This window comes from Macaca nemestrina, chromosome 14, assembly GCF_043159975.1.
Source record: "Macaca nemestrina isolate mMacNem1 chromosome 14, mMacNem.hap1, whole genome shotgun sequence".
Lineage (NCBI taxonomy): Eukaryota > Metazoa > Chordata > Mammalia > Primates > Cercopithecidae > Macaca > Macaca nemestrina.
The window spans coordinates 75096226-75114495 of record NC_092138.1 but is presented as its reverse complement, the minus strand read 5'-3'; the positions used below and the strand labels follow the sequence as shown (position 1 = coordinate 75114495).

General features: G+C 37.2%; 1 protein-coding gene across 1 annotated transcript; it reads right to left on the bottom strand.

The window, feature by feature from the left end:
- Positions 1-14575: 14575 nt before the first annotated feature.
- On the bottom strand, positions 14576-15535 carry LOC105481007 (olfactory receptor family 13 subfamily F member 1). Its single transcript, XM_011740251.2, has one exon. It carries the CDS (start codon positions 15533-15535, stop codon positions 14576-14578), a length of 960 nt encoding a protein of 319 aa, XP_011738553.2.
- Between the last annotated feature and the right edge of the window lie 2735 nt (positions 15536-18270).

Genomic DNA, 18270 nt, shown 5'->3' with positions numbered 1-18270 from the left:
AGTGGGACCCGCCGAGCAGGACCACTTGGTTCCCTGGCTTCAGCCCCCTTTCCAGGGGAGTGAATGGTTCTGTCTCGCTGGCATTCCAGGCACCACAGGGGTATGGAAAAAATGCTCCTGCAGCTAGTTCCAGTGTCTGCCTGAATGGCCTCCCAGTTTTGTGCCTGAGGCCCAGGGCCCTGGTGGGGTAGGCACCGGAGGGGATCTCCTGGTCTGCGGGTTGCGAAGACTGCGGGAAAAGTGCAGTATCTGAGCCAGAGTGCAGGGTTTCTCAGGCTATGTCCCTCACGGCTTCCCTTTGGTAGGGGAGAGAATTCCCTGACCCCTTGCACTTCCCGGGTGAGGCAATGCTCCACTCTGCTTCCGCTCGCCCTCTGTGGGCTGTACCCACCGTCCAACCAATCCCAAAGAGATCAACAGGGTACCTAGTTGGAAATGCAGAAATCACTCACCTACTGCCTCTATCTCGCTGGGAGCTGCAGACCGGAGCTGTTCCTATTTGGCCATCTTGAAAGAACTTGAGCATCCATAAAGTTATTACATCTTTTTATTTGGAAATAGCTATAGAATCAATCAGCTGTCAACATTAAAAAAACTGAGTTCCCCAGAAAAGAAAGGAATTCTGCCTCCATAGTGTCTTCAGACTCGAGCTTACAACAGTGCCTGCCAGAATTTCTTGCCTGCCCTGCGGATCTGATATGGCATCCCCAATAGTGCATGAGTCAATTCCTTAAAATAAAGTTTTTGTTTGCGCTCTCTTCTCTCTCTCTCTCTCTCTCTCTCTCTCTCTCTCTCTCTCTCTCTCACACACACACACACACACACACACACACACAGCTCTGTACAGGGGAGCTGTTCTTTCTTGCCTATTAAACTTTCTGCTCCTTAACCCACTCCATGTGTGTGAGTCCGCATCATTAATCTGTGTGGCATGTGATGATGAACCTCATGTATTTCCCCAGACAACGAAGCTGCTTCAGTGATTTTCTGACTCCATCATTTCTTTTACATTTATCCTACTGTTATCTGACAATTCATAGGTATCTAATAAATGCTCTGGATAGTCAGTGAAGATATTCTACTTCGGTTGCTTGAATGTCTCCCTAATGTCCCCCAAACCTTTGCGAGCTTTGGGAATAGCTGGGCTTGTAGCTCTCTATTAGTTCTTCTTTGCTTGGATCCATGAGGTTTCAGCATTCCCCATGTGTGGCTTGGCATCTCGCAGCAGCCACCACGGAACCCTTTTGGTGGTCTCTGGAGCTTTTTCTTTGCCTAGCTTTTTTACTTTCAGAGCTCTTCACTGTAAACTCTAGTTGTCCAGTCTCCTGAACTTTATTCTGATCCTTCTCAATCTAGTGAGACCACTGTGATCTTTTTGGGATCCTTTTCCACGAACCAGAGTCTAACAGGTTCTCTTAATTTTAGTTTCTTTCCCCCAAAGTCACAGTTCTGCCTTGATTGATCAATTTTTAAAAACTATTATTTATTTTGTCCAATTTTCTAATAGTTCATGATCAAGGTTTAAACTGGTCCTAGCGAGTTTATTATTGCAAGAAGCAGATGTTCCCTGTAGCTTTTCTGATTGTATCATTTTAATTTTGTCAGAACATATAACATTCATATGTTATACTTGCATCCTCATTCCCAGCTTTGTTTATTTTCTTAGATCTCTAATTAAATTTATTAAATGCTTTCCACTTAGCTTTTTGCCCAAGTTTCTGTATCTTTTTTTGTTTGAGTGACTATTTTCTCATCAACTTCACGAAGGGATTGTGAGTATAGCATTCCTTGGATCTTGCACTTTCAAACATATTTTAATAGCATTGATAGTTGAAGGACAATTTGAATGGATATAAATTTTTTGGTATGTATTTTTTGAGTGTTTTGAAAATGCACTACATTATATGAATATTTTGAGAAGTCTGATGCTGAATTAAGACTCTTTCCCTTGTAAAGTATTAATCTTTTTATTTTAAAAACTTGAAGATTTTTTGTTTTTATCTTTAAACTTTAATAGTTGTACTGGGCTATGTCTTGGGATTGATTATGCTGTATAAATGTTTCTAGGAATCTGGTGATGCTTTCCGCATTTCTTTATTTACAGAAATTTTTCCTGAACTTGTTTTAAATATTAATTATATTCTATTGTTTTATTTTCTGTTTTAGAGATTCAGATTTTACATACTTGTAAAAGAAATGATATTTCTTCTTTGCCTGTGTTTCATTTCAACTAAGTATGAATAGATTTTCTTGAACTTTATTTTGTTGATTGCTTTACTGCCTTTATTCAAGGCCCTTATTACATTTAATTTTAATCTATATTTTTACCTTGGCTACATTTATTTTAGTCTTCATTTCCAAAATTAGTTTTTTCTTTTATTTCTTTTCTGAGTTCAATCAATTATCTTTTAATTTCTTCCTGGTGTGTTATGATGTTCCTTTCCTTTATATTTTTGAATTTCTGATTCAGTGTGGTTTTAAACTCCCCTGAAATGCTTGTTTAAGGATATATATATATTTATCAGTTTGTAGTGTTGTGTTACCATTTTTCCTTCTTGTGTATTTTTACTTTTGATGGGCAGGGGCAGAGACTGCCATCAGCTAAGGTGTTTTGATTCTCATTTTCTATTTCATTTTACAGTAGCTTTGAATGTAGCCTACTTTAATCTATTCATTCCATTATTTTGGATAGTTTACAACATTTTTAGGTCACAAGTGCCCTCATCTGTCTGTGACGTGCAGTAAAATTTCATTACGTGATTGCTTTACTTCTTTATAGCTTTAGCTTACTAAAGCCAATTTTACTCTTTGTCCTGAAAGCTCTTTGATTCTCCTCCTCCTGCATTTTCATATTGCCTGGCTACATGAGGAGGAATTGTATGCTTTCTGATATTTCAGTCTTTTTCTTTTGCAGGATCCAAATTTTCCTTTTTTTCTTTCCTTTTATTTTTTTTAAACTTCAAGATCTCCAAAGGTTCCTCTCCCTTCCTTTTCACTTACTTTTACCCAAGAAGCCATGGCTTTCAAAGATAGCTACCTCAAATCATACATACCTGTGTTAAGGGCTCTGTCCTTGTTTAGATCAATCTTAGATCTGCCCGCTTCTGTTCCCTTCTATCTTTCCATGAAAATCTTTGTTCACTGGGAGCATGAGATGGGTTTGGATTTGGTGTTAAATTTTGTGTTTACAGGTAACTTGAAGTTTAGGTATTATTTCTAGTTATGTCTACTATGTGGATTTGGAGAGTTCTATTTTTTCTTCTGTTATGTTCTGTATTTTTGGAAGATATGTAGGGAGATGGATTTAAGCAGCTACCATTATCATCAGCTACTCATAAGTGTATATGCATTTTTTTAAATGTCAACCATTTAATAGATTAAAAATAACATCTCATTTCTGAATTTGTTAACTTTTATTTGCATAGAAGTGAAATTGAACATGTTTGTGTATTCATTTGCTAGTCTGTGTCTTAGTTTATAATTTATATTTATTATTTATCCATTTTCTACTTTGGTTTCAATGGAAAGTTGGGCAAAGTAAATAAATTAAAAATTCCATTTGCTTTTAAAAATTCTTTATATATTGAGGTTATCATTAGTTCACGTATATAGTAGTTTTTTTAATTTTTAAAGATCTTTGATTGCTTTTCATATTTTTTATTTATAATGTTAGCATTATTTTTTCAAGATAATTTTTAAGCAACTGCTGCTTATAGAGAAACCATTAATTATTACATATTTTTATGTTACTAGGTAACTAAACATTTTTACAATTCCAATAGATTTCTTGGTTGATTCTCCTCCATTTTCTTTAAAAAATTGGACATTAGTATTGGTAACTTTCTCTTTTATTCCAAATAATGCTATATTTATAACATTAAATTTGTGTTTCTGTTTGTATGCATTGGATTAGCCATAACAATTAATGTTAAATAATAATGGTATTAGAAGCTATCCTTGTCTTAAACCTAACTTTCACAGGAATGTGTTTTATAATGAAGTGTGATATGACTCTTGGTTTGAAAATATATTTCTTTCTTATGTTGAAATTTTATTTTATTTATAATTTCAACTTTTATTTTAGACTCAGGGGTTATATGTAGCAGGGTACATGTGAGGGTTTGGGGTATGACTGATCCCATCACCCAGGTAGTGAGCATAGTAGCCAACAGTTAGTTTTTCAACCCTTGTCTCTCTTTTTCCTGCCCCCATCTATTACTTTCTGTGTCTATTCTTGCCATCTTTATGTCCATGAGTACCCAAAGTTTAGCTCCCACTTATAAGTGAGAACATGTAATATTTGGTTTCTGTCCCTGCATTATTTTGTTTAGCTTAATGGCCTGCAGCTGCATCCATGTCCCTGCAAATGACGTGAGTGCATTCTTTTTTATGGCAGCATAGTATCCCATGATGTCTATGTACCACATTTTCTTTATCAGTCTCCCAGGGATGGGCACCTAGGTTGACTCCATGTCTTTGCAATTATTAATAGTGCTGCAATGAACATGCGAGTTCACGTGTGTCTTTTTTGGTAGAATGATTTATTTTCCTTTGGGTATATATCCAGTAATGGGGATTGCTGGGTCAAAGAGTGGTTCTGTTTTAAGTTCTTTAAGAAATCTTCAAAATGCTTTCCAAAGGGACTGAACTAATTTAAATCCCCACACGAATGTATAAGTGTTCCCTTTTCTCTGCAGCCTTGACAGCATCTGTTGTTTTCTGACTAATTATAGCCATTCTGACTGGTGTGGGATTGTATCTCATTGTGGTTTTGATTTGCATTTCTCTGATGTTTAGTGATGTTGAGCATTTTTTATATGTTCATTGGCAACATGTATGTCCTCCTTTGAGAAGTGCCTGTTCGTATCTCTTGTCTATTTTTTAGTGGAGTTATTTGACGTTTTCTTGTAAATTTAAGTTCCTTATGAATTCTGAATATTAGACCTTTGTCACATGCACAGTTTGCAAATATTTTCTCTCATTCTGTAGGCTGGCTGTTTACTCTGTTGATAGTTTCTTTTGCTGTGCAGAAGCTCTTTAGTTTAATTATGTCTCACTTAATCAATTTTTGTCTTTGTTGCAATTGCTTTCAAGTACTTAGTCATAAATTCTTTTACAAGGCCAGTGTTCAGAATGGTGTTTGCTTCAAGGATTCTTATAGTTCGAGGTCTTACGTTTTATTTTTTTAAAAATCCTCCATTGCAACAGGATTTTCAAATTAATTAATATGCCACTATATTATAACATTTTCTCATTCTAAAAATTACATCTTTATATGTGATTCTGCTGCTTGTATTGTTCACAATTTAACACATTTCTATTTTTCTTTTTATTTTAAATGAGCTAACTAAAATTTCATTTACTGTCAATTTTTTATGAATTCACCTGAGTTAAATTTTTTGTTTTCTAATATCTGCTTTTGGTTCATTTGACACATTTATTTAAAGTACTGTTTAAATCTTCACTGTTGAAGAAACTGGAGATTCAGGATAGTATAGAAATGGAAAGGTTGGTGTTCTCTTGAGACTTACAGTTTACAAATGGAAACACAAAATATCTAAATAAATAAATAATAGCTGATACAACTTCATACATGTGGTAGTTCCATGAAAAACTGTATCAATGTATCTTGAGCCAATGCCATTTTAAATAGAAGCCTTTGTTGTTATTAATTTCCTTTTTACCTCAGTTTATTTGTATACTTTTAAAAAAAGAATCAGTTGGCTAATACACATGATATAGGTATATTATACATATGTTCACTTTTATGACTTTTAAATAATTATTTAAAATTGCTAGTCCAAGAAGGAGATATCTTCAACTTCAATTGCATGATAGCCTGAGAGATTATTCCTGAAGATGTTTAGAAGGAGGAAGTGTGTACTATGCTACCTGGATTCATATCTCAGCATTTCCCCATCTCTATCAAGAGAATACAGGGATGCCAACCCCCAACTCCATGAAAAGTTATGCACAGTCTAAAATCTGTGTATAACTTTTGACTTCCCCAAAACTTAACTACTAGTAGCCTACTGTTGATTGGAAGCCTTACCGATAACATAAATACTCGACTAACATATATTTTGCATGTTATTTGGATGATAGACTATATTTCTACAATAAATTAAGTTAGAGAAAGGCAAATGTTATTAAGAAAATCATAAGGTAAAGAAAATATATTTCGTATTTACTAAGTGGAAGTGGATCATCATAAAAGTCTTCGTCCTCATGTTTTTCATGTTGAGCAGGCTGAGGAAGAGGAGGAAGAGGGAAGGTTGGTCTTGCTGTTTGAGGGGTGGTAGAGGTGGAAGAAAATTCATGCGCAAGTGGACCTGTACAATTCAAACCCATGTTCAAGGGTCAACTGTATAGAGATTATTGTGAATCCTCAAGGGCTAAGGTGGGCATTGATTACGATTTGTGTTTTAGTTTAAGTTATCCCTAAATCTGCCCTGTCTTTATAAGTAAACCACAGTTGCCTGTACTCTCAAGAGAGGTCACACACAAGGATTTGCAGGTTTAGTCCAACCCCAGAACCTTTTGAAGAACCTGGGCTCCACAGTTTTTCCAGCAGAGCTGCTTTTTAGTGAAGCTCAGAGGGAAACATGAGTTCAAGGACGTTCAACTGATTGTGAGAATTAGACTAACGTAATGGTTAAGTGAAAGGGTCTGTGTCGAATTGGTTGGATTCCAGCTCCACCACATACCTGATTTGTAAACAACCTAAGCCATTTAATCTCTTTTTACTCAGGTTGCTCATTTGGAAAGTGGAAGTGACAATATGGTTGATGAAATGGAATAAAATATTACCAACAGCAACTCTAGCATTATTGCTTATATGAAATTACTGCATGTAAAGAATGTAGAAGAGTGTCTAGAGCACAGTAATAACTCAATAAGCATTCTGGATTTTTACTATTTATTATTATTACTTTGAGTATTATCACTGCAGCCAGGACTCTGTTCCATGTGTATTTCAGTTGTTCTTTCCTTATGTTGCTAACACCTTGTAAATAAATCATTCTCCCCTGTAAGCTCCTGCTAGCCCTCATTTCTGTGGCATTCAAAGCCTTGCCTTTGTTTCCTGATTAATTTTTTGCCATACTATATAGCCCTCTTTCTCATTATAATACAGTTATGTGTGGTGGGACCATGTTTTTTTTTGGTCATATAGAAGCCACTCTGTATTGGTTTGCTTCTGTGCTAGTTGAGAGCCAATTGTAACTGTTTAGGTAATCAGGTCGACCTTGATCCTAAGAAGCACTATAAGAGGAATTGTCAGTTCATCCCCATCTCCCTTGTGCAGGCTCCAATCTTTGAAAATACTGCAGTGGTCTTTGGGGAAAAAAATAAGTTGCAAAGTGAAGCTGAAGCGAGACTCAAGACAATTGAGAGACAGTGTCAAATAACAAAAGGGTGGTGATATTAAAGTCACAGGTGGAGTTTTATGAATCATTGTGCCACTAGCTGCCCGAGGGTCTAGGCCAGATTGCATCACATTTTTGGACTTTAATTTTTTATTAGTGTAAAATAATCTACCATTCAATGGGAAATGATGGATAAGCAAAATATGATGCAATTTATAATCTCAACAAGGTATCAATTTAATTTGACTTACCATTGCATGGATTTAGAATTACCATAGTTTAGATCATATCTCCAAAGATAGTTCTCCTAAGTCAGACTCTTTTTTTTTTTTTTGAGATGGAGTCTTGCTGTGTTGCCCAGGCTGAAGTGCAATGGCTTGATCTCGGCTTACTGCAACCTCTGCCTCCCTGGTTCAAGCGATTCTTCTGCCTCAGCCTCCCAAGTAGCTGGGACTGCAGGCGTGCACCACCACACCTGTCTAATTTTTGTATTTTTAGTAGAGATGGGTTTTTAACATATTGGCTGGTCTCAAACTCCTGACCTCATGATCCACCCACCTCAGCCTCCCAAGGCGCTGGGATTACAGGTGTGAGCCACCACACCCGGCTGACATTTTCTTAATGTAGATTTGGTGACTCATGACTGCACATATTACATTAATGATATTTCTTCTCTTTCTTTTTTTTTTAAATGGAGTCTTGTCACCCAGACTGGAGTGCAGTGACGCAATCTTGGCTCACTGCAAGCTCCTCCTCCCGGGTTCATGCCATTCTCCTGTCTGAGCCTCCTGAGTAGCTGGGACTGCAGGGGCCTGCCACCATGGCAGGCTAATTTTTTTTTTTTTTTGTATTTTTAGTAGAGGCGGGGTTTCACCATGTTAGCCAGGATGGTCTTGATCTTCTGACCTTGTGATCCGCCCACCTCATTAATGATATTTCATAGTCACAATTAGACATCCATCTAGGCAAATATATTTGTACTAAATGTGATTACTAATGTGAGCAAAGGCAGCAGGGTTGATCAATTTTTTTATCTTCTGTTAGGACTCAATGATATTTCAAATTTGAGATATAATTTTGGTGGACTTAAACACTTCAAAAAAATAACCCTTAATGCAATCTTTTGCACCATCCACAACTAAGAATGTATCCAGGTTTGTTCACATGTCATTCGATGGCATTTAGTCACAGGCATAGGCAGTGAGAAGTCATTCTGGTGGCACTGACTAGTAGATCCTGTGTGCCCTTGTCAGGGTCTTGTGCATGTACCCTGCTCTCCAGCTCTGCTCTGGGAAAAGCAGGGTGTGCTAGCTTTGTCTGACTGTGTATAGGAGATTAAAAGTAAGCATAACAGTAGTTTGAAATAGCTCATGTCAGTGACTTGGCTTGTCATACTGGCCTGTGTACAATTTCCTCGGTCATTCTACCATGCTTATCCCCTCACAGTCACAACGTAGTGACCACATTCAAGGCAGACACTGCCTTTAGGCCCCTTTGTATTACAAGCAAAACCCTTCCCATAGCCCCTAGTAAATTTACACTTATGTCTTATTGACAGGAACTATTTTCATGAGCACCCCAGCTGCAAGTGAGGCTTGAAAAGATAATAGTAAGCCTTTCTGACCTTTAGAGTAAAGGTGCCAAGGGAGAAGGAAGTCAGCAGCAGGTGTTAAGTATAGAAATGGATTCAAGAAAAATCCCTAAGGCAAAATTATGTAGGGCAGAGGATGTGTTCAGTCATTATCCTGCATGGAAAAAGCAAAGTCAAAAAACCTGAGTCACCTGGACCATCAGCTACATGTTCTATCCCTCCTTTGGGTCAGGAGGAGCTAGAATAGATTCAGTTTGACTTGGTAGAAAGTATAAACTGCTCTGTATTTATTAGCAAAGAAAGAGGGAGAGAAGATCCTAGTAACCACAAACAGAAATGACAAAGATGACATTATAACTGTTGTGACAGAAATACAATAGATCCTCAGAGACTATCCTGAACACCTCTATGCACACAAACTAGAAAATCTAGAGGAAATGGGTAAACTCCTGGAAACAACCCCCCAAGATTGAATCAGGAAGAAATTGAAACCCTAAACAATCCAATATTGAGTTCCAAAATTTAATTGGGGACCAAATACTTACCAATCAAAAAAAGCCCTGGACTAGATGGATTTACAGTTGCATTTTACCAGATGTACAAAGAAGAGCTGGTACCAATTCTACTAAAACTGTTTTCAAAAAATTAAGGAGGGACTCCTCCCTAACTAATTCTATGAAGCCAGCATCACCCTGATAACAAAACCTGGCAAAGACACAATGCAAAAAGAAAACTACAGGCCATTATTACTGAGGAGGAAAGATGCAAAAAATCATCAACAAAATACTAGCAAATTGAATCCAGCATATATCAGAAGTTAATTCACCACAATCAAATAGGCTTCATTCCTGGAATGCAAGGTTGTTTCAACATATGCAAATCAATAAATGTGATTCACCACATGAACACAATTAAAAACAAAAACCATATGATCATCTCAATAGATGTAGACAAAGCCTTTGATAAAATCCAACATCTCTTCATGATAAACACCCTCAACAAACTGGGCATCAAAGGGATGTACCTCAATATAATAACCTTCTATGACAAACCCACAGCCAACATCATACTGAATGGGCAAAAGCTGGAAGCATTCCCCTTGAGAACTGAAAGAAGATAGTGGTACTTACTCTCACCACTCCTATTCAAGATAGTACTGAAAGTCTTAAAGCAATCAGAGAAGAGAAAGAAAGAAAAGACATCCAAATAAGAAAAGAAGTCAAAATATCTCTTTGTTGACTATACGACTCTATAACTAGAAAACCCTAAAGATTCTGCTAAAAGGGTCCTGGAACTGATAAATAACTTCAGTAAAGTTTCAGGGTACAAAATCAATGTACAAAAATTAGTAGCATTTCTATACATCAATAACATTCAAGCCAAAAGCCACATCAAGAATGCAATTCCATTTACAATAGCCACACAAAAAATAAAATACCTAGGAATACATCTAACCAAGGAGATGAAAGATCTCCACAAGGAGAACTACAGAACACTGCTGAATGAAATCACAGATGATACAAACAAATGGAAAAACATTTCATGCTCATGGATTAGAAGAATCAATAGTGAAAACGGCCATACTGCCCAAAGCAATCTACAGATTCAATACTATTCCTATTAAACTTCCAAAGTCATTTTTCATGGAATTGGAAAAATTACACTAAAATTCATATGGAACCAAAAAAGAGCCTTGAATACCCAAGGCGAAAGCAAAAAGAACAAAACTGGAGTCATCACATTACCCAACTCTAAAAAGTATACAATAAGGCCACCATAACCAAAACAGCTTGGTACTGGTACATAAACAGACACATAGACCAATGGAACAGAATAGGGAACCCAGAAATGAAGCCACAGACCTACAGCCATCTAATCTTTACAAAGTTGACAAAAACAATGAAGGAAGGACTCCCCATTCAATAAATGGTACTGGGGTAGGTGGCGAGCTACATGCAGAAGAATGAAACTGGACTCCTTTTCACCATACAGAAAAATTTACTCAAGATGGATTAAAGATTTAAATGTAAGACCTCAAACTATAAGAGTCCTTGAATAAAACCTAGCAAACACCATTCTGGACATTGGCCTTGGGAAAGAAATTATGACCAAGTCCTCAAAAGCGATTGCAACAAAAGAAAAATTAAGTGGGACCTAATTAAACTAAAGAACTTCTGCACAGCATAAGAAACTATCAACAGAGTAAACAGACAACTTACAAAATGGGAGAAAAGGTTTGCAAACTATGCATTTGACAAAGGTCTAATATCTAGAATCTATAAGGAACTTAATTCAACAAGCAAAAACGAAATAACCCCATTAAGGAGTAAGGAAAAGACATGAAAAGACACTTCTCAAAAGAAGACATACACGTGGCTAACAAAGATATGAAAAAATACTCAACATCACTAATCACAAGAGAAGCGCAAATCAAAATCACAATGAGATGCCATCTTGTACCAGTCAGAATGGCTGTTATTAAAAAACCAAAGTACAGCAGATGCTGGCAAGGCTGCGGAGAAATGGAAAGGCTCAGAAAGGGAATGCTTAGACATTGTTGGTGGGAATGTAAATTGATTCACCCATTCTGAAAAGCAGTTGGGAGATTTCTTAAAGAACTTAGAACTACCATTTCACTCACCAATCCCATTACTGGGTATATAACCAAAAGAAAATAAATCATTCTGCTAAAAAGATGTATGCACTCATATGTTCATCACAGGACTATTCACAATAGCAAAGACATGGAATCATCCTAGGTGCCCATCCTAGGTTCCCATGGTGGATTAGATAAAGAAAATGTGGTACATATATACCATGGAATACTAGGCAGTCATAAAAAGAATAAAATCATGCCTTTTGTAGCAACATGGATGCACCTAGAGTCCACTATCCTAAGCCATTTAATGCAGGAACAGAAAACATAGTACCACATGGTCTCACTTGTAAGCGAGAGCTAAAAATTGGGTGCTTATGGCAACAATAGACATGGGGGATAACACAGGGGTAAGGTATGGGTGCAAGGGATGAAAAACTAACTGTTGGGTACTATGCTCATTATCTAGATGACAGGATCATTTGTATCCCAAACCTCAGCATCATGCAATATACCCGTGTAACCTGTATATGTACTACTTGAATCCAAGATAAAAATTGAAACAAAAAAATAAAAATAATAAATCATCCCACTCTGTGTACATAGAGAAAAATATCACATTGTATCCCATAAATGTATACAATTATTATTTATCAATCAATGATAATATTTTTCAAATGTTGTAGTGGTGGGGGCTGCTCATCATGGAATAACGAAGTTGCAATCAGGACACAGTTCAGGATTATGTGTATAGTTCCATCCTTGGGAGGAGAGCAACGAAAACATACTTGGTTTATGTAGAAGTTAACTCCATCTTGGCTTTGTTTGGACAAGATGACTCTTGCAGAAGTACCTGAAATCTGAGGACTTTTTCTAGTCTTGTGGGGGTCCAACCAGGTAGATAAGGTCATTTCGTTATTTTGCTTCTGGACAGCTTGTTGGCTTGTCCTACACTGCAATTGCTAATTTAGTTCATTGCATCCCTTAAAAACACTGATAAATAAAGACGTTGAAGAAGATATCATGTACCTAATACATGCCCACTGGAGCTGATGTAACATAAAACTTTAAATTCAATACAATTTTTATAGGTTTTTTTTCCACCCCTATAAACAAATAAGATGAATTATTGTGTGCTCAATGTTTGTGATTACACGGAATTATTTTTTTTTCTTTTTCTAAAATTGGTATAGAAACTGAGTGGTTAACAGTTTTAACATCCCTTCCTCCTCTTCAGCCATGTAACAGCATCATGCTGTAGTCACTACTGCCTGATCCTGAAATGTTTAAGGATGGAAATAAAAATAACTGTATAGCTTTGATTTTTAATAAAAATTTCCAGTACCTACCTTTGTAGAGATTCTGAATTACTAGAACTGGGAATCTGATACTTGAGTAAGAAAAGTATTCTGATGTGTGCTAGCAGCACTTGGATTAAGATCGCCAGCACAGTTCCTAGTCATTGAATTCTTTCCTTCTACATGGTTTCATTCCTAATCCATTCATCTACAACTGGGTAATTCCTTGCAAGCTCTGTCTTGCTCAGGCTGGAACCTCTTGTAATAACCATCTGTAATTGCATCATGTTCTCTAAACCTAAGGATTAGGAAGGTTATATGTATGCAGCCAGAGGTACCTTCTCCCTAGGATAAAGCCGTCACCCACATAAATTCAAGGAACCTTCTCTGATAAAGAACTAATGTGTGCACATTGGCCTCAATATTCTATAGCTCCAGAGAGGGTGGAAAAGACAAGAAAAAGTACATCAATATGTAACTTTGGTAAAATTATAATTTATGTAATTTTGCTCACATATATTAGATATATTTATGAATCTGTTTCTATAATATGTATGTGCATTAATATATTATTTATCCTGCAATGCAATTTCACTCCTCATCTTTAATTAATTGGTCAATTCAGCACGCTTTAAGAAAAATGATAACATGATAGGTGTGTGTTGATGAATTCACTGAGACAATCAAAGTACAATATAAGTATATTCTAATCTTATATCCACAGATACTTCAGGATCAGCCAATTGGACTTCTATTCCACCTCATACATAGGATTACAATAGTGCAACCCTTGTTATGTATTTGCGCACACACAGATATTTAGTCATCCCCCACATATACATTCCAAATAAACAAAATCACTCAGCCGGTGTGGCAGCTCACGCCTGTAATCCCAGCACTTTTGGGAGGCCGAGGTGAGCGGATCACGAGGTCAGGAGATCGAGACCATCCTGGCTAACAAGGTGAAACCCTGTCTGTACTAAAAATGCAAAAATTAGCCGGGCATAGTGGTGGGCACCTGTAGTCCTAGCTACTTTGGAGGCTGAGGCGGGAGAATGGCATCAACCCAGGAGGTGGAGCTTGCAGTGAGCCAAGATCGCGCCACTGCACTCCAATCTGGGCAACAGAGTGAGACTCCGTCTCAAAAAACAAAATGAAACAAAACAAAATCACTCATATTTCATTACATCTAAAGCCATGTTTTTTCCACTTTAACATGTTGGAAACTAGGGAGAGTTCCAAAATTGATGCTGTTTTGGTTTTACAAATTTATTAGGGGTGTGTGTGTGCATGTGTGTATACTTTGAGTTGTATCCATACTAATTAAAAAATATAGATTTCTTTTTAAATTGAGGGGAAATTGTGAATCATTTGAAGTAAACTATTTCAAAATTTACTAGGCTCACAATTGTATAGTTTTTGTGTATTGTTATGCTTATGTCACAGCTGGACACTGAGATGCTACAGAAAGTAAATATGAAACAGTAGACAATTATCTAATTTTAATGTTATACTAGTGTTCAATAAATGCTAATTGCTTTCCTGGAAACATAATTTATTCTTCATAAACGATCTGTTAATATGAAGTTTTACTTGTAAGACAAATCAGAATAGAGGACATAATAGTAAACTTCTATTGAAAGTAAGTATTTTCCAGGGTTAGTTTAAGTAAACTATTGGGCAGTTTTCTGGGTAATGTTGATTTTCTAGATGAGTGTGATTGTTATTTGAGGATGGAAATGCAGGCGGTATTAAAAGGATTTCTAATCAGCAATTTTTTCAAGGCCACTTTCACCTCTTTGTTCCGTAGACTATAGATGATAGGATTCAACATGGGGGTTAGTCCAGCATATACCAAAGCCATAAATTTATCTATTTCCTGTGAATCTACGGCAGAGGGCTTCAGGTACATGGAGAGAGCTGTACCATAGAACAAAACTACCACCATCAGGTGGGCTGTGCACGTTGAAAAGGCTTTACTTCGGCCTTCCACTGAACTGATTCTCAGGATACTGGTGAGGATAAATGCATAAGAGATACAAATGAGTAGCATTGGCAGGGGGAGAAGAAGTACACTGATCACCAGCATGATTAACTGCACCAGGGAGGTGTCCACACAAACCAATTTCAATACAGCCAGAATTTCACAAGTGAAATGATTGATGATACTATTACCACAGAGAGGCAGTGGCAGCACAGACATTGTTTCCACCAGGGCAGTGAGACAGCCTGTCATCCAGGAGCCAGCTGCAATCTGCACACAGGTTCTCCTATTCATGATGACAGGGTATCTCAGGGGGTTGCAGATGGCCACATACCGGTCATATGCCATCATGGACAGGAGTACACACTCAGTGGAGCCCATGGCAAGGGAGAGGTACATCTGAGTGGCACATCCTGAGAATGAAATAGTGTTTCTCCCTGAAACAAAGTTTGCCAGCATTGGAGTGAGCGCAGAAGAGGTGTACCAGATGTCCAGAAAGGAGAGATTGCTGAGGAAGAGGTACATAGGGGTGTGGAGGTGGGAATCTGGGATGGTGATGGAGATCAGAATAACATTGCCCAGTAAGGTGATGAGGTACATCAGCAAGCACACCACAAATATGATGACCTGAACTTTAGGGTACTGAGAAAATCCCAGGAAGAAAAATACTTTTACAGATGTCCAGTTTGCCAGGAACATTTTTTTATGTTATGTTCATCCTGCATAGAAGGATTAATGTCGCACATATATAAAACGTAACCCCCTCCTTCACATATCTGGCATGTTTTATTTATATGAACTTGTGGTCGGTTCTTAAATGGTTCTCTAGGTTAGCGATAGTAATATTTGTTTGAAGAAATATGTCACTAATAAGAAAAATTTAAGCAGGAAGTCAACAGATACATCCTTAAAATATTACTTTTGCTGTAAGATTTTCTTTTGGCAATGTGAGGGTAGGAAGATGGTGTATTTAATCAGCATCATAAAAGAATGAGAAAAGAAACAACATTTTGCATTCTTTCTTTTTCCAAAACCACATTTTAACTGATCTGTTTACCTCTGTACCATTGGCATGACTTTCTTCCTCTGATTTGGTAATAATCTTCTTACTTAGGAACTGTTAGGATTTCCAGGTTCGCAGTTTCTTCTGCCATTCCTAGAGATATATCCAAAATAATTTGGAAGTCTCAGTGAATAAAGGCAAAAAAAAGGTATAGGTTTCTGCAGCCATAAATTAACAGAGACTTTGAACACTTAGACACAAGCCCCAGAATTTCTTTCTTAAACCCAGGAAAATGGTGACATGTGTCTCATGCTGGGAGACACATGGCAAATATTTCTTTCATCTTGCTTTAGTTGTCCTGATGTTTGTGCTACAGTAACATCCTCCAAAGAACCAGCCATTGGCAGTGTAGGGCAATTTAAGCTATTTGTTGCTTTTGAAAAGTCTCCAATTCATGCAGCAAATTAAAGTTAAACATCTATTTGTACAGTATTACAAATTCTAAAACTCCAGGGACAGTGTCCCATAAATCCAATTATAGTCAGTAGCTTGTCTTGCCTAATTGTAGGGTTATTCAAACAATACGTAAACATGTTTCCTACCTACACTGTCTTTGGGAAGGGGAACTTTACTCTTCTCCCAATAGTGTTATGAAGTCAGACTCGTTAATTTAAATGAAGTTAAAAATAATGCATAAGGTTGGTAGTTTCTCCTTCAGATTGTAGGAGAGTTTTATAATATGAATGAGATCAAGTTGTACTTGATATGGGACCCGTAACTTTTCTACTACTCAACATGGCTTAAAGAGAAGGCCATTGAGGGCAGATATTTCTCATGGCACATAAAGATCTATTTGCTTTCAGAAACACTTTTTCTTTTGGGAAATAAGCTTCACCCTATAAAGGCATCTTTACCCTTCAGAAATCCATTGAAGCTTCTGTCTGAGTGATGCTTTATAATCTTGTTCACAACTTGTTTGTTTTCCAAGTGAGAGACGAATGGTTAACAGTGTATGGTGGTGTGGGAAATGCATACTGTCAGTGTCATCATTGTACAATTGTGATTGTATAACTTGCTTCTTAGTAGCAGATTGTAATCATGGCCATTACTGAATTGTTTTACATCACATCAAATATTCTTCATTCTCAGAGAAGGTCATAAATTTGAATGATTGCCAAGATATTTCAAAGCACAGTAAAAAAAATCTCTTCGCTAGTTAGTATTTGCAATCAGAATGCATCTTTTAGGTCTTTCATGTACTCACTCCAACAGAGACATAACTTTCATCGCCTTGGAATCATGTGTATGGTTCCCTTCTTTACCTATAGGAAAGCTTGGTGCACAGGAAAGACTAGGGACTTTGCGCAGTAAACACTTTTCACTTTACCACTTCATTTTTGTCACGTAGAGCAAGTTGATGATCCTCATTGAGATTCAGATTATTTATAAAAGGGCAATGACAATATTTCTTTATCAGAGTTGTTCTGAGGAATAAAGATATTTCATGTAAAGCAGCTAAGACTGAAATTGATGTATAGTAGGTAATTAACAAATATTAGATTTTTCTCCATTCTGTGGTTTTTGACTTGCTTCTTGAATCATCTTTTTTCCTTGTATTTATTCTCCCTTTTCATTATTTCCCTCTTTGACTATGGCAATGCCCTTCCTTTGCTTTTCTCATTTAGACAATATTTGCTGCAACTGCAATACAAATGGTTAAAGCAAAAGAGAGAAAAGAAATGGACTAACATCTGGCCCCAGAATCCACTTTTCCTCTGAATTTGTTTATCTGATACTCCTTCTAACTTACCTGTCCAGTTCCTATAGACTAAAGCTTGTGAAGCTCAAAGTGAATCATTTAGGTTGACTTGATTGTGTTTGGGGGAAGGGTTAGAAGAGTACATTATTGGCTGGGTGTGGTGGCTCATGCCTGTAATCCCAGCACTTTGGGAGGCCAGGGCAGGAGGATCATGAGGTCAAGAAATTGAGACCATCCTGGCCAAAATGGTGAAACCCCATCTCTACTAAAAATACAAAAATTAGCTGGGCATGGTGGTGTACACCTGTAGTCCCAGCTACTAGGGAGGGTGAGGTAGAAGAAAGAAGAATCACTTGAACCTGGGAGGCGGAGGTTGCAGTGAGCCGAGATCATGCCACTGCCCTCCAGCCTGGCGACAGAGCTGGACTCCATCTCAAAAACAAAACAACAACAACAACAACAACAACAAAACAGTACATTATTTTAGGGCTAGCCACAAAAAGATCATATAGAGGCAATGAGTGAATCTCAGGAAGGTTGCCAACCTTATCCCCCACTATTTATGCAGCAATAGACTACATTTCTGCTTTGGAGATACTTCAGAAAATGCTGAAAAGAAGAAATACTGAACCTCCATAGAATTTTTTCTCTCTGATTATGTTTATTGCAGCA

Excerpts from the sequence above, each read along its gene's own strand:
- LOC105481007 (XM_011740251.2), bottom strand. The coding sequence starts at position 15,535 with ATGTTCCTGGCAAACTGGACATCTGTAAAAGTATTTTTCTTCCTGGGA.